At 36.0% G+C, this 25,433-nt stretch overlaps 1 protein-coding gene across 1 annotated transcript in view; it reads left to right on the forward strand.

Moving 5' to 3' along the window:
* Positions 1–25,433, forward strand: part of SCAF8 (SR-related CTD associated factor 8) — a 96,583-nt gene that overhangs the window by 19,787 nt on the left and 51,363 nt on the right. The window contains 2 exon segments of the mRNA XM_078447503.2: positions 15,311–15,394; positions 19,255–19,299. Of these exon segments, the coding sequence (XP_078303629.2) occupies positions 15,311–15,394; positions 19,255–19,299 (129 nt within the window).

Here is a 25,433-nt window from a genome sequence, read left to right on the forward strand (position 1 = left end):
CTAAGTCTTCTTATATTATTAGATTAATTTTTACTACATTAATCTTTTCAGACAACTGTTTTGCTTGAATTGCTTTATACTTTTAAAAACATTTCATATTACCTTTGCGTTCAACTGTGCAGACTTCTTAGCTATGGGTTTCAGGCTTTTTATAAGACTATATTTTAGAAATGAGTAAGATATTTATAAGTAAATGTAGAAGTGTGCTTATCATATACATCGTATATACACAACACTATGAAATGGGAACATTATAGTAATATATGAAGGTATGCATTATATATTCTTATCTATGTGTCTTATTGTTTTGGTACTCTGATTCTCCAGTAGGAAAGCACAGCATTCTATTGATATTCTAATGAATTCCCATTAGGAAATAGCCCTCTTCTCCAATCCTTCTTGAAAATTGCTATTTGTAAAGAGAGATTTATTGATGAGTGTGTTATGAATGTAAATAGTGTGGAAGCAGAATCACAGCTGTTAACAGAAATGCTCTCTTTTTCCAGTCAGCGCATTTCACTTCCGTTTTCTTTATTAAACCTTTTCTCTGTTAGCAAATGCATATACATTTCATTTGTTTGAATGTAGCATTTTTTATCCTGGCACTAAATTATGCCATGTGTTTTGTTTTCATGAGGCAAAATCTTCAGTTTCTCATGGGTCCCCCAAATTTTAAATACCACTTTAGTATATTATTCCTCTGTTAAATGCAAATGAGAATTTGAGAGAAGAGAAACAAAGATCCTCAGCCACTAATAGTTAAGTAAATTGTTTTCCCATACATCAGTTTTTTAATATACACACCTCAAATTAGTGTCTTCACAGAATTACCCGTGATTACATTTTAAAGACATTAGGGATAATTAGCTGACCATGGTGAATTTCAGAATGCTAAGAATCTGCTATATCATAGTAATGGTATGTCACTGACCTCCCCTTCTATGTCAGTAGATTGTTACATATTTGAGGTGAAGTTCTTCAAGGTTTTTGTTGTTGTTGTTCTTGTTGTTGTTGGTTTTTTTTTTTTTTTTTGTTTCTTAAGGGCTTAATATTGTGCATATCTGCAGATCTAGTTAGTGACTGTTGGTTTAATTATATTTAAATCATTGTTTGGCTTTGACCTATTAATTGGTTGAATTTGGCTTGGTATTTCTCAGTTCTTTGTTTTTAGTTGATAACACCTTGATAATAAGACTTTATTGATCTGAGTAAGAATATTGAGTGGTGATGATTAACTCTGAAAGTCAATTTGAAAATTGTATAGAAGAATGATTATTATACAATATTGTAAATGATATTGGGGATTATTTCAGAGTGAAGCATTCTTCTGCTTTGAAATAATTTCTTATTTTCATGAATATTGGCATAGAATTATAAATAAAAGGCTGCAAAGATTTTTTTTTTTTTAATGTTTATTTTTGAGAGAGAGAGCGAGCAAGCAGGGGAGGGGCAGAGAGAGAGGGAGACAGAGAATCGGAAGCAGGCTCCACACTGTCAGCGTAGAGCCTGACATGGGGCTTAAACTCAACAAACCATGAGATCATGACCTGAGCCGAAACCAAGAATGGATGCTTAACAGACTTGAGCCACCCAGGTGCCCAAGGCTGGAAAGATTGAAGTTCAGGGGGGAAAAATAAATGTATATCTTTACCTGTGGTTTTCATATTCCACTTCTTTGAGCAAAATAGATCTGTTTCATTTGAGTGAATTTAAATATGAAGAAGCCTGATAAATTTTTGCCGATTTGTATTTGGTTACTTGATTACCGTTGGAACCCAGTAAGCTGCTTGATCAAAGTTGAATATGCATATATGTGGATACCTGATACGTTCAAGGAACTATTTTAGACATTGTGGAGGATATGAAATAAAAGATACTGATATTGGTTCCTGTTTATTGAAGGTTTACAATATGTGAGGTCAGTGCTTTCCAAAGTGGGTGGATGAATGGAAAGATGGATAGCCAGGTAGGTAGGTAGATAGAGACAGACAGACAGACAGACTAAACAGAGAACAAATTATGACCAAATAAATTTACCCTTGTGATAAGATTGCTGTGAAGGTCATAAGCAGGGTGTATAACAGTTGCAGGAGGATATATACATCACTAGTGGCACAGTGTGATTTAAGATATGAAAGTTAACTCCCTTTTCCCATTTTACTGATTACAACTAGGAAAAAGTCTGAGTTTTGTACCACTATGTCTTTTACATTTCTAGGTATTTGCTGTCTTTAAAAAAATAAAACAGATTGCACTTTAGACTCAGCCTTTGGCAAGAATTATCCAGAGAGAATTTAATCATGTTTTACTTTCCTTATAATTAATTTTAGTATTACCTTCTACTTATGACTGTGGGCTAGCTAGAACAGTGTCTCAAATTTTTACAACCCACAATAAGAAATATAATTTGTGGGGGTACCTGGGTGGCTCAGTTGGTTGAGTGTCCAACTCGTGATTTCAGCTCAGGTCATGATCCCAGGGTCGTGGGATCAAGCCCAATGTCAGGCTCCACACTGAGCATGGAGCCTGCTTAAGATATTCTCCCTCTGCTCCTCTCTCCTGCTCGTGCGCTGTCTCTCTCTCTCTTGCTCTCTCTCAAATTAAAAAAAAAGAAGCAATTTAATATGTGTCATGAGCCAATAGTCACATATGTAAATATAACAGGACACAAGTCTCACCCAAGAGTAGTCAGTGTGTACTTCATTATTTTCTATTTTATTCTGTTTTATTTTAATTGGGCTATAATTACCATGAAAAAGTTTTCATCTAGTTGATTAATTAAATTATGGTTTGAAAAAAAGTAAAAGAAATGCATGAAATAGAAAAAGGAATGTGTGGTAGGACTTTTGTTTAATTGTAAGAAAATTATGTGTGCCTAATAAATTATATTCAGTTATAACACATTTTTCTGAATGTTTTTCTTATTTTTACATTTAATTCTTACATTTATAAAACTAGTTATTACAGATATTTTATATTTGTCATGTAATATATTAGGTGTTTCCATATTTCCATGTTAATAATGTATGTATGTTAGCTTTCTGTCTCTTAGAATACCTTACTAAATTTTTATTCTTGAACATTTTTTAACTGTTATATAAAATGTTGATGTGGGGGCGCCTGGGTGGCTCAGTTGGTTAAGTGTCTGACTTTGGCTCAGGTCATGATCTCGCGGTTCGTGAGTTCGAGCCCCACATCAGGCTGTCTGCTGTCAGCACAGAGCCCTCTTTGGATCCTCTGCCCTCCCCCCGCCCCCCTCTTCCCCTGCCCCACTTTTGTGCACGCTTGCTCTCTCAAAAAAAATACACATTTAAAAAAATGTAAAAATTCCATGATTCTGACTTTTTGCTTCTTAAAATATATGAAGTCACTCATAAACATTTTGTAGCTCTTGTATTTAGCACCATACTACCTTTTCCTTCCAGACATTAGTTTTCAGTTCTAAAATTTTCAAATTTTCAGTTGGTTCTTTTTTGTAGTTTTTCTTTCCTTGATGAAAACTTCTGTTTTTGCGTTTATTTCAAGAATTTGCTCCTTTGCCTTATTGGAGATGATTATGATTTCTTTAAAGTTTGATAATTCCAACATCAGCATCTTCCTGTGGTTGGCATCTGTTGATTATCCTTTCACTTGAGCGTTTTCCTGGTGTGTGTGTGTGTGTGTGTGTTTGTATGTCCAGGAAGTTTGGCTTGTATACTGGACATTTTCAGTATTATATTGTAGGACTTTGTTAAAATCATCTTAAGAATGTTGATTTGTTTTCTTTAGCAGGCATTCAGCTTGGTTAGGTTCAGGATGCAATTTCTGTCTTCCCTTTTTGTAGTGGTTTTGACGTCAGTTCCATCTTACAAGCATTTTGCGTTTTGCTGTTTAGGTGTACTCAAAGCATGTGCCACTCAGGAGTTCGTGGTTTATACAGATTTTTGTTCTCAGAGCCTTTGCTGGGTTTGTTTTGGGCCTGTTTCACGCAAACACAATTCCAGAGTGAGCCCAAGACTTTTAAGTTCCTGCACAGAATTAGAGGATCCTCCTCAGATCTCTGTACAATTCCCATACTCTCTCTAGATCCCAGGGCATCCTTTTCTCTGTTCTCTGGCCAAAAAATCAGGTTCTCTCCGTGTTGAGCCTTCAGAGATGAAGTGGTGAGAGAAAAAAATGGGGATTTTGGATAATAAAGCCCCTTTTCCTAGTTCCTCTATCTGGAAGTTGCTATTCTTCGGGGGGTTTTTAGGTGCTGGCAACAGTTGCTTCTCTCCAACCCATCGCAGGGCCCAGGGGGAAATGGGAGGGGGGAAGAAAAGAAGATTGCTCCTGATGTCCAGCTCAGCAGCATGGAAGAGGCCTTTTACCTGGTGTTCAGGCTGGACACGAGGGGTTTCCTCTAGTGTTTCTGCCTCTAGCATTGGCTGCAGTGATTCTGCCTACTCTCGGGGATCGAAGCCTGTACATAATACAGTTATTTACAACATAAAGCAATATGAAATTTACCTCAGTCCCTTCCCCTGCCATCACCGGTTATTCTACTCCAGTTTCTGGTCAGCTTCCTGTTGTTTCTACTTCTCAGTCCTCAGGTAGCCTCAGGTTGCCTTTGTGTGTTTAGTCTGGCATTTTTAGTTGTACTCAGTGGGGGGAGAGAGGCTGTATTGGCTTGCTCCATCTTGGCTCACTGCCACTCTGGTATACCACTTTAAGAGGTTTTTGTCGTTGTTTTGAGAGAGAGAGAGAGGGTGAGCGAGCGTGAGTGCGAGCAGGGGAGGGGCAGAGGGAGAGAGTGAGAGAATAAGCCCACATTGTGCATGGAGCCTGACTCCGGGCTCAATATCACAAATGTGAGATCATTACCTGAACTAAAATCAAGAGTCACTCAGGCACCCCAAGAGTATTGTTTTATCCACTTTATCCCAAGAATTTGGGAAGGATATGTAAATTTTTGTATTGAATTAAGGGACTACGCAAATAAGTTTTTGTTGTCTAAATTTAGTTTTTTAAGTAGTAGTTTTTTGGAGGAGAGTTGATTATAGTTTTTCTTTGTTACTAACACAGTTTTATTTATTAAAAAAAAAATTTTTAGTGTATTTATTTTTCAGAGAGAGAGCGCATGAGCAGGGGAGGGGCAGAGTGAGAGGGAGACACAGAATCTGAAGCAGGCTCCAGGCCCTGAGCTGTCAGCACAGAGCCCGATGCAGGGTTTGAACTCAACGAGCTCTGAGATCATGACCTGGGCCGAAGTCAGATGCTTAACTGACTGTCCCCCCAGGCACCCCCACTAACACAGTTTTAAACTGTAAGTTAGATTCTAAGATAAATGGCTTCCTTTTTATAAGAGTGTTCAAAACTATACTATTAATCTTAGACCCCTGCCATGGTTGAGAAATAGAATGTTCTCCTTGGTAATATACAAGGTTAATTATTTATGTGAAAATACTTTAGCCCATAGGAAAGCATAATTAGTTACAAAGCATGTAAACATATATGTTTGTCATAATAATTATGTTAGCACTTATACATATCAAATTCTGGCTTTTTAAAAAATACTTATTTTTGATAGAGTGCATATGAGGAAGGGGCAGAGAAGGAGTGACAGAGGATCTGAAGCAGGCTCTGCACTGACAGGCTAACAGTAGCGAGCTGCTGAGTTGGACTCTCAACTGACTAAGCCACCCACCGCCTCACCAAAAGCGTAGTGTGTAGGTTTGATCTTACTAGACAGATGTTTGCATACTTCACATTTATAATTTTAAGAAAATAGGCATCATTTTTCCCGATAATATTTTATACTTCTGTATTTTCTGTTTTTTATTTTAGAAGAGAGCATACGTGAGCTGGGGAGAAGGGCAGATGGGGTGAGAGAAGGGAGAGAGAGAGGACAGCGAGAGAAAGAGGGAATCTTAAGTAGGCTCCATGCTCAGTGCAGAGACTGATTCAGGACTTGATCCCAGGACCCTACGATCATGACCTGAGCCAAAATCAAAAGTCAGATGCTCAACCTACTGAGTCACCCAAGTGCCCCACTTTTTTTTTTTTTTTCAAAGAGGTTCTGGATTTGAGATCCTGACAGAGGTATAGTTTTGCATACCCTTCACTAAATAATAATTACTTTCGTTGTATACTTAATTATACTTTGCAGACTGTTTGTTAGAATATTACCTGTCTCCAGAAGCATGCTGTCTGTTCCATGAGGACAGAAATGTTGTCAGTCTCTTCTATTGGATCCATAGTGCCTGGCACTAATGAGTATTTTTGGATTGAGTGATGAATTGTTGGATTATAGAGAATTTGCATTTTCTGTCATCTTTGGGCTTTTAAAAATATTTTCCAATTTTTCTGTACTAAAATATAATCACAGAAAAGGTTTTAAAGCCTAAAAGCCTTTAAGGTTATATTTTAAAGGAAAAGATTATTTCTTAATTTTCCTCATTGATTTTTAGATTTATAACATTTTAGATTTTATGTGCTGTGATGTTTCAATTACATATGGTTTATTTATTTCAAAGATGCACTTGAAACATTGGAAATTTTTAAAAAGTTTTTTAAAATATTTATTTTTGACAGAGAGAAAGCAAGTGAGGGAGGAACAGAGAGAGAGAGGGAGACAAAGAATCCGAAGCAGGCTCCAGGTTCGGAGCTATCAGCACAGAGCCCAACTCGAGGCTTGAACTCACAAACCGTGAGATCATGACCTAAGCTGAAGTCAGATGCTTAACCGACGGAGCCATCCAGTCACCTCAAAACATTGGACATTTTTATACTGGCACATTATTAGTTTAAAATCAGGAGCTGTGCCTTTGTTAAAAGCTTGATCTGGGGCGCCTGGCAGAATATCTGTAACATATCTTTTGCTCTAAAAAGTTCTGATTGTTCAGGAATATTTCTACTTCAATGGAAATAACCCAAGCTTACGTATAGTTTTCATTCAAACATTTGTTACAAAGAAATATACTTTAAAAAATCTGAGGTAGGGGCAGCTGGGTGGCTCAGAATTTGCGGTCTGTGAGTTTGAGCCCCGCGTCGGCCTCTGTGCTGACAGCTCAGAACCTGGAGCCTGCTTCAGATTCTTTGTCCCCCTCTCTGTCTGCCACTCCCCTGCTCACATCCTCTCACAAAAATAAAAAACATTAAAAAAAAAAAAAATCTGGGGCGCCTGGGTGGCTCAGTCAGTTAAGTGTCAGACTTCAGGTCAGGTCACAATCTCGTGGTCCATGAGTTTGAGCCCTGCGTCGGGCTCTGTGCTGACAGCTCAGAGCCTGGAGCCTGCTTCAGATTCTTTGTCTCCCCCTCTCTCTCTGCCCCTCCCTCACTTGTGCTGTTTCTCTCTCTCTCTCAAAAATGAATAAATGTAAAAAAATAAAAATTTGAGTATAAAGTCACTGTTGGTTTCATTATTCTTTTAGAACATGCTTTTAGTGTTGCATTTTCTTAGTGTTGAATCTGCTACTGTTAATTCTGTTGTTACTTTCTGGTCACATTCTGCTATGTCAAGTGCAACTGATTTTATGTTACTTCAATACATGCTTATTGTATCTAATATTTCATTGTATCTAATATTTATCTCAAATCAAAAAATAATTTGGAAGACCCTGCTATATAGGAGAGGAGAACTTGTATATTAGGGAGTGACAAATTTTGGATGTAGTTGAAGTAAACCTTTTAGTAAAGTATTCCTTCTCAGGTATTACAGTTGGAGAATAATCTCTTTAAAGCGACTATCAGTGAAACAAGTCTCTTACTTACTTTTTTTATTCCTATATGCAAAACACTGAATTTCTATTTTTTTTATGTTTCAAGTTATTTAGGAAATTTTTTTTCATTTTAATTTTGACTTTGAATTATAAAAATAACTTTCACAAAAATATTTTGCAAAAGTTAAAAAAATCTATACAGTCAAGATATAACGAAGAAAAACCATTTACAGCTTTTTTAACTGTGTAAGTTTTCTGTTGGTGTGTAACACATTGCCACAAATTTAGCTTGTGGCTTAAAGGACCACAGATTTATTTTACAAATTCCATGGGTCATGACCCAAGCACTAGTTTGCTGCCTTTGCTGATGGGCTCACCAGGCAGAAATCTAGGAGTCATCTAGGCTGGATGCTCTCATTCAAGACATGGGTTCCTCTTCCAGCTTCATTTAGGTTGCTGACTGAATACAGTTCCTTGCTGTTATAGGGTTGAGGTCTGGTTAGTTCGCTAGCTATGGGCTGGGGTGTTGCTCTCAGTTCCTACCAGCTACCTCAGGTCCTAGTAGTCATGTGGCCCCCTCACACGGCCGTGTGAGAGAGCTAGATCTTTGGTGTCTCTTCTAATGACACTAGTCCTGTTGAGTCAGTCTTATGATCTCTTGTAACTTTACACTCTTACAATCTCATGTCACTTTACCACCATGTAGGCTCTATTTTCAAATACAGTCACATTCGTGGTTGGGGATTCAACATAAGAATTTTGAGGGGAGAGATACTGTGGAGGGCCATTGTGGCAAGTATAGTTAAAACAAGATTGCACTAAAATATGATTATTATATTTTTCAAAGTAACATAGGCGTGTAATTTTTTTAAGGACAAAAGAAATTTTATTTGAAGCTCATCCTTCTCACCTTACGCTGGATCCTCCAAAGAGAAAAATGTTTTAGTTCTTAATACTTTAGTTCCTTTGCTGATTACGTTCATGTATCTAAGCAGTATTTTTGTAATACTGTTCCTTGAATAGTCGATTTTAGATGTTATTGACTTTTTGCAAGAATAGATGAGGCATTAGTTCACTTGTGTTGCTCTTGCTGTCTTTAATACCTCAATTTTGCGTGGTGGGACTCTGGAATTAGGCAGGACAAATTATTTTCCTCTGGGTGTATCTTCTGTGTGTACTGTGGCTTGTGGTTTCCTCTTTATGTCCTCAGTTACTAATCCCCTTAATAATATTTCCAGTTTTTGTAAATTTGTGACATCTTGTTTGCTGATTATACTCCCCTTCCTATTCTGTTTTCATTGTGAGGTTTTGGTTTTTTTGTTATTTTTCCACCTGTTTAAAATTGTATTCCTTTATTGTCCTCCTAATAGGAGGAAGAGGAGAAAAATGTCTGTAGTCAGCTTGCTGTCTTGAATTTAAAGTATCAGGATTGTGTTTGTTCCACAATTTCTGATTTTCTGATTTTGGAGATTTGAGGGATTCTAACTAGTACTATCAAGGCAGTAAAGGATCATTGTTGGGAAAGATGGATTGGATTGATCACTGTTTTAGTTATTTTAGGTTTACATAGTGGGTTAATTCCATTGATCATGGAGCCACACCCTTGAAGGTTTAACAATTAACCTGTAAATGAGCAAGATTTTACCTAAATTTGATTGTTCTCCTGGGTGGTCAGTTAAGTTCTTTTTTGGGCTCTTCCAAGGTAATGATAGAATTCATGTAATACCTATGCTCAAATTGGGAAAGGCACTGAAGTTTTTGAAGTGAGTTCCCTTAAAATAACAGCATGAAGTACAACATTTTGTTAAGTTTTGGGTGATGAGTCACACTCAGCGTGTGGAAGAGGAGGGCATGTGTGTGATGAGTCACACTCAGCGTGTGGAAGAGGAGCGTGTGGAAGAGTCACACTCAGCGTGTGGATCAAGGAGGACATGAATATGCTTTCCAGAGACATGAGATTGCAGTGTTTATCTAAAAGGAAAAAAAAGTGCACAGTTCTAGGATTGAGAAACATTGCCCAAGTTCAGAGTTGGCCTGCTTTTGTAGGTAACTTCTCTTGGAACATACCCTGCCCATTCATGTGTGAATTGGTCCTCGGTTGCTTTCTTGCAACAGGGGTAGAGCTGAGTAGTGTGATAAGAGACCATGTAGTCTTAAAAGTGTAAAATACTTACTGTGGTGACTATTCCTTGGCCTAATCAGTAGTTGACAGCTAGCAACTTTAAAGATCTTTATTCTAAATAAAGCAGCCAGCAGCAACTCACATATCTCAGTGTAGGTAAAAAATTTCTCAAAACTTGATTAAAGTCATTAGAAACTGATTTGATTAGTTGTTGTTTTCATATCTAAAAAATACATTTGATGTGCCTACAAGTTCCTGAAGGGAGTGAAACATAAGGAAGGAATTAATTAGACTGAAATCCAGGCTATTGTTTAATGTCTTTGTGTAAATAAGTCTTGAGTAGCCAAAGGAAAGGACAGGTCAAGACTGGGACTTCATTTCAGTCAGAGGTCAGACAGATACGGAGAGTTTGTATAAATAAAGGATTGTCACATGAGATTAAATAACATTAGAACATAGCATTCGAGGGGAAGAAGCTTGGTTTTCAGACACAGCAGGTATCAGTAGCCCTAGAAAAGTTAAAATAGTCTTAACAAAGGGAATAGTTTGATGGAACAAACTAACAGGAATCAGCAGCCACTTTAGACTTTAGAAAACACTATAGCAGGGAGCCAGCCAGACCCCAAAAAATTGATGTGTAGGATTAAAACATATACATGAGAAAACTGGATATCTAGAGATCCCAAGCTTAGAGTGCATGCAGCCCCGATCTTCTGACCCAAGCATAGTGGTGGGAATCATCAGGCAAATGGGAAAAAAAAAGTCCCAGAGTAAACTTTCATTCTTCTCCAACATTTTCCAATCTAAAACCAGATCACATGTTGAGAATACCGGGAGAATAACATTCCCAATTTTTGGTGAGGGATTGGTATTTCTGATTAGAATGAGGATTGAAATGAAGCTTGGCACTTCCTAATGGCAATATTGTAGCAGAATTAAGTTATCAGTTGGGTATTACAGGTTTATTACTGTCTATCACACATTATGTCATATCCTGTAGATTTAAAGATTAAATATACTCTCTTGATATACATTGGATTATTTATAGAAGTTTTTTAAAAGCTTTGAATGGTCTGACAGTGTATTTCATCACTATTTTCTTTTGCTAAAATACTGAATGTTGTAGTGATAATCGTACAATTCTCAACAAATAGTCTTTAATGCAGGTCCTAGAGGATTGAGTTTGATGTTGAGAGAATTGACAACAGTGAAATATATAGAACACTTAAATTGAGATAGAAGTTGAATAGAAGGAAGAGTGGATAATGACAAGCTGTCTCTGAAGTCATGTGCTTAGTTCACATTAGTTCATTAAATGTATAAATTTATACTCCACCTACTTCAAAGGAACTTTGAAGCAGCTTATCAAAATTAGACACCCATGAAAATACATTTTATTTTTAGATCCAGTAAAACTAATAGTTAAATATAGCACAGAAGTAGATGTCAATAGACATTTGAGATTTATGTTCAGACAAGTAGAAGAAACATCAGCAGGCTCACTTAGAAGCCAAGCCACAGGATGGGAGAAACATTAATTTTTTTTTTTTTTTTTTGATTAAAAAAGTAAGCACATGAAAACTAGCTGAATCATTATCCTGTTTCTGTATTCAAGGAGAAAATACTTTGGGAATTCTTGCATAAGGGATTTTTTGGGGGGTTAAAGATAATTTCTTTAACAGATTGGTAAAACACAGTGTACTTACAGTTTAGTAAAGGCATATGGTGGGGAATTAAATGAAATGATCTGTGTCCATATTCTGATGATGAGATTTAATAAAGAAATGAGATTTTAGAGAATCCAGAATAATGGTTAGCTGGAAGTGTATATATTAAGTGAGCCTTGGAAAAGTACTTTATTATCAGTATTTCTCTGAGTACTGCCTTAAATTTCTCCAGTAGCTGCATTTAAAAAGGGGGAGGAGATGTCTGGTGAAAGATGCCTTTTAAAAATGTTTTATAGGTCTAAATTGCATGTCCCCTAACTCACCCTCCAGCCCTCAACACACACAAAGAGAACAAACGAAGCTTTGGTGTGCTGTGATATGGACGAATACTTGATTGAGACTTGGGGCTTTGCTACACGCAATGTATAGTCAACTTTGCTACATGCAATCTATAGTCAACGCATAAACCTGATGCGTTTTCATCTCCCTAGTAATAGAAGTTATTTTAGAATGGACTTGCAAGTATTGGAGTGAATAGATGTTTGATGGATCCCTTCATATTGTTCATTTAGATGGAGAATACCTACCAGAGAGAAGGATTTTAATTTTAATAATGGCTAGCCTTGTTGAGTAACTTTAATATGTTCTAAAAGCTTTATTATATGTGATGTTTCTGTGAAATGAGTTTCTACTTTGTGAATGAGAAAATGAAACTTCAGAGCTTTAGCAACTTGTAATAAGGTGACATAGTTGGAATTTCTATCCAGGTCTTTCTGTGCAAAGCTTGTACAATGTTGTGTCTTATGTATATTCATTTTAATTTATTCTTTACAAATATTTATTTTTTGAAGATACTGAAGGTACAGTTTGGAGACAAGGAAAAAATCTAAACAAAAAAGACACAGTTTCTATTTTTGAGCTTACTCTCTTGTAAGAGAAGGCAAGAGTGGGTCTCAGACAGGCAGCAGCCAGAGCCTATGAGAAATTCTGGGAAATTGACCTTTACTTTTTATATACAGCTTGGTGTAAGCACCGTAGAATGTGTTGATGTTATTTTGTACCTGGTGAGTAGACTGGCATACGGGTAAGAATTGAAGACAGAAATATATTAAAATTCCCTGTGAGGGGCACCTGGGCAGCTCAGTCGGTTAAACGACTGACTTCATCTCAGGTCACGGTCTCACGGTTCATGAGTTCCAGCCCTGCGTCGGGCTCAGCATTGACTGCTTGGAGCCTGGAGCCTGCTTCAGATTCTCTGTCTTCCCCTCTCTCTCTGCTCCTCCGCTACTGTGCTCGCTCGCGCGCGCGCTCTCTCTCTCTCTCTCTCTCTCTCTCAAAAATAAATAAATATTTTAAAAAATTTCCTGTAAATTTGACAGAGGTAATTTCTTAAATCATCTGATGGGATCTTGACCCTAATGGGTGGCAGTGTCATCAACAGGTGGGTACTTCAACGGAAGGATATTTGTGTGCCGCACAATTGATTTCAGCTTGAACAGCTCTTGTACCATTAATGTCGTATTAACGTAAACTGTATTAAAGGAACTTACGTTCTTTGTCCTTGGTGTTATTGTCATTTGTGACAGTTCTTTTAAAAATCAAGTATTAGTTAAATGATCAATAAATAAATGTCAGAGTGCTATGATGAGTGCTTCAGAGCTGAATGACATACAGTAAGAGCACGAAAGGGGAAGTATTGATCTGGCTGATTCCTCATTGGGTGTTGCTTAAACTAAGATGTATGACTGCACATTAACCAGCAAGGAGGCCATGGTGAGGAGTATTCCAAATAGAGGGAATGGGTCCATTTTAAAGGCTCTGTGGCAGGAAACTGAAAAAAAAGACCATTGTGCCTAGAGCAAAGGGCTCAGGATGGGAGCATGGGGCGAAATGAGACTGGAAAGGTAGACAGGAATTGAACCATGTGTTTATTCAAAGCATGGGAAGTCATTGACCTTTTAAGGGGTATTAGTCAACTGATCAGATTAGTTTTTGAAAAGATAGGCGTGCACATCCATTTAGAGGTGTTGTCTGTGTGAGAGATGAAAGTGATTTGAGCTGTGGTTGTGATGGTGGTAGGAGTAGGAAGAGGAGACAAATATGGGGGAAACTGGGTAAAAATCAGTAGAGTTCATTGATAGATGAAGCAAAACCTGTAGAGGACTCCCTAAATTGCCAGTTGACTAACATTCTGTTTAAGTTACTTTTAAAGTCTGTTCAGATTTATTTTGGCTGTATTCAAATGGCCAAAGCTTAGTTTTCAGACTTGAAATTAATAATCTTGTAGCATTATAGTTAAAATCTTAGCATCACTGAGTACAATGTAAATTTTAATCAGTATTCATTTAAGCTTAGTTATTTGTTCACTGCCTGATTTTTCCCACCTTTTTTTTTTTTTAAATTATTTATTTACTATGAGACAGAGCGAGAGCAATTGCGGGAGAGGGAGGGAGAATCCCAGGCAGGCTCTGCACCATCAGTTCAGAGCCTGATGCAGGATTCGAAATCACATACTATGAGGTCATGATCTGAGCCAAAGTCAGACGCTAAGCCTACTGTGCCGCTCAGGTGCCCCCTGATTTTCCCACCTTTAACTGATTTTCTCTCTAAGCAGTTTTATATCCTTTGCTTATATGAGAAATTTCAAAACAAAATTATTTTTTTTTGGTGTGGGGGATTACTGCTAAACCTTAAATCCTTTGATTTCTAAAAAGTTTTGAGATATAATTTATATACCATACAGTTAACCAATTTGAAGTGTATAATTCAGTGGCATTTAGTATGACTGTACAACATTACCACAATCAATTTTAGAATATTTTTATTACTACCCAAAAGAAATGTTGTACACATTAGTAGTAACATATCATTTCTTCCAAATTCCCCCAGTTTTAGGCAGTCACCAGTAGATATGATTTTTCTGAACATATCATATCAATGGAATCTTGTAATATCTGGTCTTTTTAATATAGTTTTTTTAACTGAGTATAATGTTTTCAAGGTTCATCTATTACGTAGCATGTATCATTCCTTTTTTGATGGCTAATATTCTGAATGGTTTTAACATATTATGTTCATTCATCAGTTGATGGACATTGGGTGGTTTTCCACTTTTTTACATCACTTTTTTATGAGTAATGTTGTAATGACCATTTGTGTACAGTTTTTATGTGAACATTATTTTCAGTTCTTTTGGGTATATACCTGGGAGTGGAAATGCTGTGTCATATTATGTATTACTATGTTTCACTTTTTGAGGAACCACCAAGCCATTTTCCAAAGCTGCTGCCCCATTTTACATTCCCACTAGCATTGTATAAGCTTTCCAGTTTCTGCACATCCTTGCTCACTCTTGTGATTATCTGTCTTTTTGATTATAATCAAGTAAATGTGAAGTGGTAACTCATTGTGGGTTTTTGTTTTTGTTTTTGTTTTTTAATGTTTATTTTATTTTGAGAGAGAGAGAGAGAGAGACAGCAAGCCGGAGCAGGGGAGGGGCAGAGGGAGAGGGAGAGAGAATCTCAAGCAGGCTCTGTCCTGTTCTGTACAAAGCCCCACACAGGGCTTGATCCCACAAACCGTGCCTGAGATCATGACCTGAGCTGAACTCAAGAGTCAGATGCTTAACTGACTGAGCCACCCAGGTGCCCCCTCATTGTGGTTTTGGTTTGCATTTCTCTGATGGCTAATGTTGTTGAACTTGATTTTTAAAAGAAACCAGCACTTTGATTGTATTGAGACTATAAAAATGGAAATGTTTGGTAACTTTCTGTAATTGCTTAGAGACCATTAGTTTTGCTGTATTTAAAATTTGTTCTTTTTTTCCTTTTTTTTTTTGTCAGTTGTATTCCCTGAATGACTATAAACCACCCATTTCTAAAGCCAAAATGACCCAAATTACTAAGGCTGCCATCAAAGCTATTAAGGTGAGTAATAAATTTTACACTTGAGTTTTCAGAAGAAAATACTATACTAATATTTTAGAGGAGGAATAATTGTTAAAGATTATATAGTTGACCATTGAACATCACAGATTTGAACTGCACAGTCCTCTTACATGTGAATTTTTTTTTTGTTCATAGGTACAGTGCAGGTACTGTGGATTTTTTTTTTCTTCCTTAGGAGTTTCCTAATTACATATCCTTTTCTCCAGCTTACTTTGTTGTAAGAATATGGTATATGATACATACAGAAAATATGTGTTAACATTTTGTTATTGGTAAGGCTTCTGGTCAGTAGTACTTAATTTTGAGGGAGTCACAGTTCTGTGCAGATTTTCGACTGTGCAATCAGTTGGTTGCTTCTAACTCTCATGTTGTTTCAGGGTCAACTGTGTATTTTCTTCCTCTTTACAGAGTTAATAAATGTTCTTGGGGAAAAACACAAAAATGAAAATCTGGTTATCACCTGCTAGCTCGCCTACCTAGAGCTAAACATTTAACATTTTGATAAATGTTCTTCCATGAACTTGAAGCTATCATTTTTCTTTACTTTTCATAAGCAAGATTTAAGATAGGGCCACATTGTGGAGAATGTGTTTATGCTGTTGTTTGTCACACTGACTTTACAGAATCTTGGTAAAAGGTTTCTAAATGAAAATTAATGTTTTTTTTAATTCTTTATATTTGAAAATGAGACATTATGAAAAATAATTGAGCCTTATTGTTTATAGGACATTTGAACTGGGGGTAGAGGCCATAGGCATTTCGCCATTGCTCTGATACAGTGGTTTTGAGCCAATCTATGTTGACTCATGGATATTCTGAAAATCTCAGAGAAAGGTTGGACTTTCTGTAGAGAAATATACAGATGCACAAAATTTTGCATAAAATTTCTTGGCCTTAAGGACCTTTTGAAGTTCAACCAAACACCTCTTTCTAAGAGGTTCTTGTCCCCAAAGTTAAGACTCCCTGCTTTAGTAAGCTGTTAAAATTGAGAATGAATGAGTGCTTATTTTTAATTAAGTAGGTTTCAACCTGTGGATATTTGGTGATATGTTTTCCTACTATAAATAAGAACATCAGCCATAACCAGAAGCACCAATTATTTGAATAAGTTGTCTCTGAATAACCGCATTATCTATTAGATTTAACAAATTCCTATTTACAGAGAGAATTGCCACTAGGAAAAAATTCACATAGTTGATTTTTCAGTGTTCTGATGGCCATAGCTTAGTTTTCAGATGTACAGTTAATTTCTTACATCATTATAGTTAAAATCCCTGTTTATATGTGGAAAATCAAAGAGGTGATAAGCGATAAGGACAGTGACCAGTAAGCACTTAGCCAAGAGAACTCTTCCAAAAAAGTGATTTTTCAGGATATCTGATAGGCTTAGTATAGAATATTTACTTTCTTGGGACTTTCTTTATCCTATTTTACATTGTGATCTGATTTTTATGATCATGATCTGGAGAGTGTACAAACATGTATATTATTACCATTTTTATTCTGTGAAAATAATTGATGTATTTTATGTAAGTTGAGCAAGAATACTTTTTAAAAATTGTTTTCAATAAAGTATAGTTGACACATAATGTACTCATTTCGGGTTTATAGCTTTGTGATACAGTATCTCTATTCCTTATCCTGTGCTCAACACGAGTAACTGTCATCTGTCACCATACGTTGCTATTACAGTATCATTAATTATATTCCCGATGCTGTACCTTTTGATAACCTATTTAAGCCACAACTGGAAGCCTGTCTCCCACTTCCCTTCACCTATTTTGCCCATCCCTCCACCCCCTTCCCTCTGAGAATACTTTTTAATTAAAATACTCTGTAAGTATTGGCGTCAACATTATTTCTATTTTTCAGGTGTAGGAAGGACCTAAGAGAAATTAATTTGCAATAGTCAGCATAAATACAGCTAGATTTGAATCCAAGTTTCTCTTAATCAAGAACCTAACTATTGATATACTATACTATTTTGATTTATTGTTATTGCTTTAAATTTTTTAATTTTGAAAATTCAACATCGATGTTGCAAAATATAATGAGCAACGCAGAGTCTTCTATTAGATTTGCCAATTGTTAATATTTTGCTACATTTGGTTTGTTTCTGCACACACAAACACATTTTTTGGCTGAATTGTTTGAGTTTCAGATTTCATTCATAATAACACTTAAATCCCTAAATATTTGATTTTGACTCTCCTAAGAACAAAGACATTTCCTAAGTAATTATGTAGTGCACTGATCACATGCAAGAAATTTCAGGATCCAGTAAGATCGTGCATTACATTTATTTGTCCTGTCACTCAGCCTGACCCAGCTTTTTTTGTTTTGTTTTTTATGTCATTGACATTTTTTAAGAGTTCAGACCAGTTGTTTCGCAGTACTGTATTATTTTAAACTGCATTTAGTACATAACATAAATTGAGATTTGAACTGCCTTTTAAATCAGATTTAAATGATACTGTGGTTCATACTGAGGTAAGTTGTTTTCTTTTTTTTAATCAGTGTTTAGAGGCATGATTATTTTGATGGGCAGTTAACATTGCACACTGTCAGAAAAATCTCACAGATGAACCTACTAGGGAAGAAGGCCTATGTGAATTGATAAACTTTGAATTAAAATTTAGTGAGCAGTTTTACTCAGAATTACATGTAGTAAAATGGCTAGAAGCAGGAAGCATTGTCAAGATGTTTTCCAGAAGAATTATTATTTAATAACAATGATTCAGTATGTAATCAATATTTTGTATGTTAATTTTAAATGCTTAAGTAGTGCTTAACTAACTTTTAAGTAGTTGTTTTCCTTTTTTTTGCTTAAGCAACTTAAACTTGTGAGTAAACTGTTCCTTTATAGTATGAAAATTTTAGCCAAACTTAAATTTGGATATTTTGATTTGATGACTGTTAGTAATGAGGTTTTCCTTTATTTTTTATTTTATAAATATTGGATTTCATGATGCAGTTCAGAGGAATGTTCTTGTGTCTCTTAAGGGCCAGAGGATGGCCCTTAAAAATAGAATTCCTGAGGTGAAAGTATAAATAGAAGCACAATTGAAGTTCTTTAAACAAATATGCTAATATGCAATTGCCATAAACTAAAATATATTACCCTGATTTAAAGATACTGTAGGAGGTCTTTCCCTTCCATGAAAGTAAGAATATACCTTTGCCTGTGTGCTTATTACCAGTACTTTGCTGTCAACATAACCACTTGGGAAAGTATGGTTTTATAAGGACCGTGATTGAATTCTTTTGTATCTCTTAACACACTTTGGATACATAAATTGGCAATTCAACATCATGGGGGGTGGGGTGCTGATCCCCCCACGCATCGAGAATCTGTGTATAACATTGGACTCCCTCAAAACTTAACTACTGATAGGTTACTGTTGACCTGAAGCCTAACTGGTAACATAAATAGTTGATTAAATACAGTATATGTACTATATACTATATTCTTACAATTGAGTAAGCTAGGGAAAATAGGATAATTATTAAGAAAATCATAAGATAAAATACACTTACAGTACTCTATTTATTGAGAAAAATCAGCGTGTAAGTGGACCCACACAGTTCAAACCTGTGTTCAAGGGTCACTTGTACTGACCATGCATGTATGTATGTATATATGTATGTCAAGAATTCTTTACTAATTAGATGTCATAGTTACATGCTTATGAATGGGAGTGACATGTTTGTCTCAAAATTCATGATTAAAAAGTATTGTTTAGATAAACCTTTGAAACTATGTTAAACCTACGTGTAACAGGAAAATTTGAATCTAATTGAACAGATTTTAAAAGTACACTTCATGTTTTTTCTTTCAGTTCTATAAACACGTGGTACAGAGTGTTGAGAAATTCATTCAGAAAGTAAGTATATAATTTTCCATATATACACTAAATGTACTGTAATTCTAGATTAATGCCTTGTGCTCTACTCTTTTAAATCAGATACTCAAGTTTAAATTGTTTTGATGGGCTATTAAAAGTGATTTCACTTATTTTCTAATTAATAAATAAAATGGTAGTGCTTTTTGTATACTTCTAAAAACAATAGCTTTTATTCAGGTAGATGTTATTGTCAATTTGCAGTGCCATAGTGAGCATCATGTCACTTGAAAAAAATGGTGTGCATATGATTGATTTTAAATAGCATTCTAAATTTGTTGCTTTTTATAGCTTTTCAGGAAATTCTTGCTGGTCATTTTAAGCAGAATGCCTAGATAGCAAGACTTTTAGATAAGGTGTGGAGAAGACATTGCCTACCAGCTACTTCTCTTCTGCTAATTCATTTTGTCTCATCCATTAGGACATTATACATCTCAACATCTTATTATGTAGACTTGAAATTCCATTTTCCAGCGTAAGCAGAGGGAGATGAAGTTGAAAACAGCTGTCTTACACACATGTAGTAGTGCTTTTTATAAGCACAGTCTTGGTGATCAGTGCCCTATTCATGCCACAGTTTGGGACAGGAGTACATAGTGCTTAAAATTTTAAAAATGGTATTATGTTTGTACTTTACTGTAATTGAATTTAGGTTTTGTACTCTGCCCATGTCCATGTGCCTAGATGTAACCACAACCAGTTTGAGAATCAGTGGTATATGGCATTAAGGATTCAGCAAGGTAGCAGTGTTTCTTAAAAATAGTTGACTGAGAGAAGGATATGTGAATCAAAGTGAGGTGACTGTGTCACTAAACTAGGTAGGTAACCTTGAGTAAATCAGCTAACCTTTATGTGATTCAGCTTTTATCTAATGTCTTGGTTTCTCAATACTTACGGTATTAGTAAGACATATTTTGAGATGCAGAACTAGTGAAGTGAGGCTAAGACACAAGGTAAAATAAAATAATAAGTGTGCCGTGTGTTTTAGGCAAATCACAGTATAAAATAAAAACGTTGGTGATTTGAAAGATACCCCTGTTCTAAAGCTTTTAAAAGTTTTTTTTAAAACATTTTCAAATGTTGGGGCACCTGGCTGGCTCAGTTGGAAGAAGAGCATGCAACTCTTGATCTTGGAGTCATGAGTTTGAGCCCCACATTGGGTGTCAGGATTACTAAAAATCGATAAATAGATGAACTTAAAAAGACATTCCAGATGTATAAAACAGTGCATCTTAAACCTTTTTGTGCGTAGGATTTAGCTAGGGATCTTTTTTTTTTAACTTTTATTTAAATTCTTGTTAGTTAACATATAGTGTAATAGTAGAATTTATTGATTTATCATTTACATGTAAAACCTGGTGTTTATCACAAGTGCCCTCCTTAATACCTATCACCCATTTAGCCTATCCCCAGCCCACCTCCCGTCTAGCAACCCTTGGTTTGTTCTCTGTCGTTAAGAGTCTCTTATGGTTTGTTTCCCTGTCTCTATTTTCCACCCCCCATGTGTTCATCTGTTTTGTTTCTTAAATTCCACATATGAGTGAAATCATATGGTATTTGTCTTTCTCTGACTTATTTCAGTTAGCATAATATACTCTAGCTCCATCCATGTTGTTGCAGATGGCAAGATCTCATTCTTTTTGATGGCTGAGTAATACTCCTGTGTGTGTGTGTGTGTGTGTGTGTGTGTGTGTGTGTGTACACACCACATTTCTTTATCCTTTCATCAGTTGATGGACATTTGGGCGCTTTCCATAATTTGGCTATTGTTAATAATGCTGCTGTAAACATCAGAGTGCACGTACCCCTTCAAATCAGTATTTTGTATCCTTTGGGTAAATACCTAGTAATAGCTGAGTTGTAGGGTAGTTCTATTTTTAGCTTTTTGAGGAACCTCTGTACTGTTTTCCAGGGTAGCTACACCAGTAGCCACCCCTAACTCCTAACTCCTGGGGGTCATTAATCTGTTCTCTCTCTCTAATTTTGCCATTTCAAGAATGTTATGTAAATGTACCCTTTGAAATTGGCTTGTTTTGCTCATTATAATTTTATTAAGATCCATCCAAATAGAGCTCATGTCTAATGGTTCCTTCTTTTTCATTTTTTTCCCCCTTCTTTTCATTTTGAGTAACATTCCATGGTACTACGCATGTACCCCAGTGTGTCTACCCCATCATGTGAGTCGTTTCCATTTGGGGGGGGCTGTTATTAATAAAGCTGCTAGGAACATTTGTCTATGGATTTTTGTGTGAATGTAAGTTTTCATTTCTCTGGGAAAGTAAGTGCATGTTTCATTTTATAAGAAATTGCTTCTGTTTTCTAGAATGGCTGTACCATTTTATAGTCCCACCAACAATGTATGATCCATCCAGTTTCCACATTCTTGCCGTCATTTGGTGTTACCACAATTTTTTTTTATTTTAGCTATTCTGATAAGTGTATAGTAGTGTCTCATTGTGGTTTCATTTGCATTTAGCTAGTGGCTGATGACATTGAACATACTTTCACATGCTTATTACTTGGCATTTTCAGTGAAATATCTTTTCGTGTCTTTTGCCCATTTTCTAATTGGATGTTTTTTTACCATTGGGTTTTCAGAGTTCTTAACAATATTCTAGATGTAAGTCCTTTGTCAGTATTGTGGTTTGTAAATATTTTTTTCCTAGTTGGTAACTTGTCTTTTCATTCTCTTAACACGCAGGTGTTTTACAGAACAAAGATTTTTTAGTTTTGATGAGGTTCCAGATTGCATATAATTTTTTAATACTAGAGGAAAACTTTTTTTCATCCTGTTCATTTAAAATAAATTTTTTTAATGTTTATTTTTGAGTGAGAGAGAGAGTGAGAGCGAGAGAGCGTGAGACGGGGAGGGGCAGAGAGATAGAGGGGGACACAGAATCTGAAGCAGGCTCCAGGCTCTGAGCTGTCTGCACAGAGCCTCACATGGGGCTCAAACCCATGAACTGCGAGATCTGAGCTGAAGTCGGTTGCTTAACCAACTGAGCCACCCCAGGTGCCCCTCCTTCCTATTCTTACTTGAAGTTTAGTATTGGGGGTGGGAGACAGATAAAACTTAAGTAAAAATGTAGCAGTAGTGGTTGTGGTAGGGAACCAGAAGCCCACTTCACTAGTTTTGTTTTCTGCCCCATAGCCCTTGAGGCCATTGCATAGATACTTTGTTCTATGGAACCCAGTTTGTAAAACCACTGAATTAGAGTATTGCTTATAGTCAGAAGTACTATTTTAACAAATTTATGAGAAGGTCCATTTGTCGATGTATATAGTCAAATGAGAGATCTAAGAAAAATTTGAAGTATGAATTAATGATATTAAACTTGTAATTTTGGGTACCCTCCAACTCCAGAACACCACATATTAGCTTCTCTGTACTGTCCCTTCACCCACCATAGACAGTGCAAGGAAAGGAGAAGTCTGGCAATAGTTTGATAATGTGTTACCTGTGAGTCTAGGTTTTAGCTGTGAAGGATTTATAGATTAATGAGAGATACTAATAAATGAAAAGATAAATCAATAATATATGATGGTATTCCATAGGCTAGAAATACTACTTGAAAGTTTGGCCTCTGGCCTCAGGTGTGGGTTACACAAAGATTTGGGCACTTGGCCAGAGAGTGTTTGAAAACAAATTTTTAGATTCTCACTTTCCTTGTGTACTTGTTACTAAAATTCCTTTGCCCCAGGATATTTTAGATCCATTCTTTTTCCCATACACCTTATATGTACATTTCAAATATATCTCGAGCTTATCAGTCTTTGTTAATGTTTTGCCTATTGTTTTTTATTTAAGAACTTGAGGATGTTTATATAAATGTTTCTTTTTTAATATGACATTTTAACACGTTTACAGAAAAGTGCAGAAAACATGTAAAGCTAAATTTTTTAAAGTTACCTGTGTAACTACCACTCAGTTCAAGAAATAGAGCTTTGACTAAAGTCCCCAAGTGTCTCTTCTTGATCATATCCCTTTAAGTGAACATAGTCTGAATTTTATGTTAGTCATGTCCTTGTTTGGCCTTACAGTATTACTCTATAAGTCTTAATTCTTAAACAATGCTGTTTAACCTGTGTTTTACTTTTGCATAAATGGAATCGTGTATTATGTATTCTTTAGTGCACTAACCCTTTATCTGATAAATCATTTGCAGATATTTTCTTCCATTTGGTCAGATGCCTTTTAGTTTTGCTGATTGTTTCCTTCGCTGTGTAGAAGCATTTTATCTTGAAGTCCCAATAGTTCATTTTTACTTTCCCTTGCCTCTGAAGATATGTCAAGTAAGAAGTTGCTGTGGCTAGTGTTAAAAGGTTGTTGTTGCCAGTTTTCTCCTCTAGGATTTTGATGGCTTCCCGTCTTACGTTTAGGTCTTTCATCCATTTTGAGTTTATTTTTGTGTATGGTATAAGAAAGTGTTCCAGGTTCATTCTTCCGCATGTTGCTGCCCAGTTTTCCCAGTACCATTTACTGAAGAGACTGTCTTTTTTTCCATTGGATACTCTTTCCTGCTTTGTCAAAGATTAGTTGGCCATATGTTTGTGGGTCCATTTCTGGGTTCTCTATTATGTTCCATTGATCTATGTGTCTGTTTTTGTGCCAGTACCATACTGTCTTGATGATTACAGCTTTGTAATACAGCTTGAAGTCCAGAATTGTGATGCCTCCAGCTTTGGTTTTCTTTTTCAGGATTGCTTTGGCTATTCAGGGTCTTTTCTGGCTCCATACAAATTTTCGGATTGTTTATTCTAGCTCTGTGAAGAATGCTGGTGTTATTTTGATAGAGATTGCGTTGAATATGTAGACTGCATTGGGTAGTATCGACATTTTAACAATATTTGTTCTTCCAGTTTGTAAGCATGGAATATTTTTCCTTTTTGTTGTTGTTGTTGTCTTCTTCAATTTCTTTCATAAGCTTTTCTATAATTTTCAGTGTATAGATTTTTTACCTCTTGGTTAGGTTTATGCGTAGATATTTTATGGTTTTTGGTGTCATTGTCAATGGGATCGACCCCTTGATTTTTTTCTGCTTCATTATTGGTGTATAGAAATGCAACCGACTTCTGTACATTGATTTTATATCCTGAGACTTTGCTGAATTCATGTATCAGTTCTAGCAATTTTTTGGTAGTCTTTTGTGTTTTCCACATAGAGTATCATGTCGTCTGTGAAGAGTTTGAAGTTTGATTTCCTTCTTGTCGATTTGGATACCTTTTCTTTGTGTTTTCTGATTGCTAAGGCTAGGACTTCCAACACTATATTGAATAACAGTGGTGAGAGTGGACATCCTTGTCATGTTCCTGACCTTAGGAGGAAGGAACACTCTCAGTTTTTCCCCATTGAGGATGTTCTTAGCGATAGGTCTTTCGTATATGCCATTTATGATCTTGAGGTATGCTCCTTCTATCCCTACTTTCTTGAGGGTTTTAATCAAGAAAGGTTGCTGTATTTTGTCAAGTGCTTTCTCTGCATCTATTGAGAGGATCACATGGTTCTTATTCTTTCTTTGATTAGTGTGATGTATCACATTGTTTGATTTGTGCATATTGAACCAGCCCTCTATCCTAGGAATAAATCCTACTTGATTGCGGTGAGTAATTCTTTAATGTATTGTTGGATTCGGTTTGCTTGTATCTTATTGAGAATTTTTGCTTCTGTGTTCATCAGGGATATTGGTCTGTGGTTCTCCATTTTAGTGCAGTCTTTGTCTGGTTTTGGAATCAAGGTAATGCTGGTCTCGTAAAATGAGTTTGGAAGTTTTCCTTCCATTTCTGTTTTTTGGGACAGCTTCAAAAGAATAGGTGCTAACTCTTCTTTAAATGTTTGGTAGAATTCCCCTGGAAAGCTATCCAGCCCTGGACTCTTGTTTGTTGGGAGGCTTTTGATTACTGATTCAATTTCTTTACGGGTTATGGGTATGTTCAAATTTTCTATTTCTTTCTGTTTCAGTTTTGGTAGTTTTATATGTTTCTAGAAATTTGTCAGTTTCTTCCAGATTACACAATTTGTTGGCATATAATTGCTCTTAATATTCTCGTATTGTTTGTATTTCTGCGATGTTGGTTGTGATCTCTCTTCTTTCATTCATGGTTTTTATTTGGGTTCT

This window comes from Panthera onca, chromosome B2, assembly GCF_046562875.1.
Source record: "Panthera onca isolate mPanOnc1 chromosome B2, mPanOnc1 haplotype 2, whole genome shotgun sequence".
Taxonomy (NCBI): domain Eukaryota; kingdom Metazoa; phylum Chordata; class Mammalia; order Carnivora; family Felidae; genus Panthera; species Panthera onca.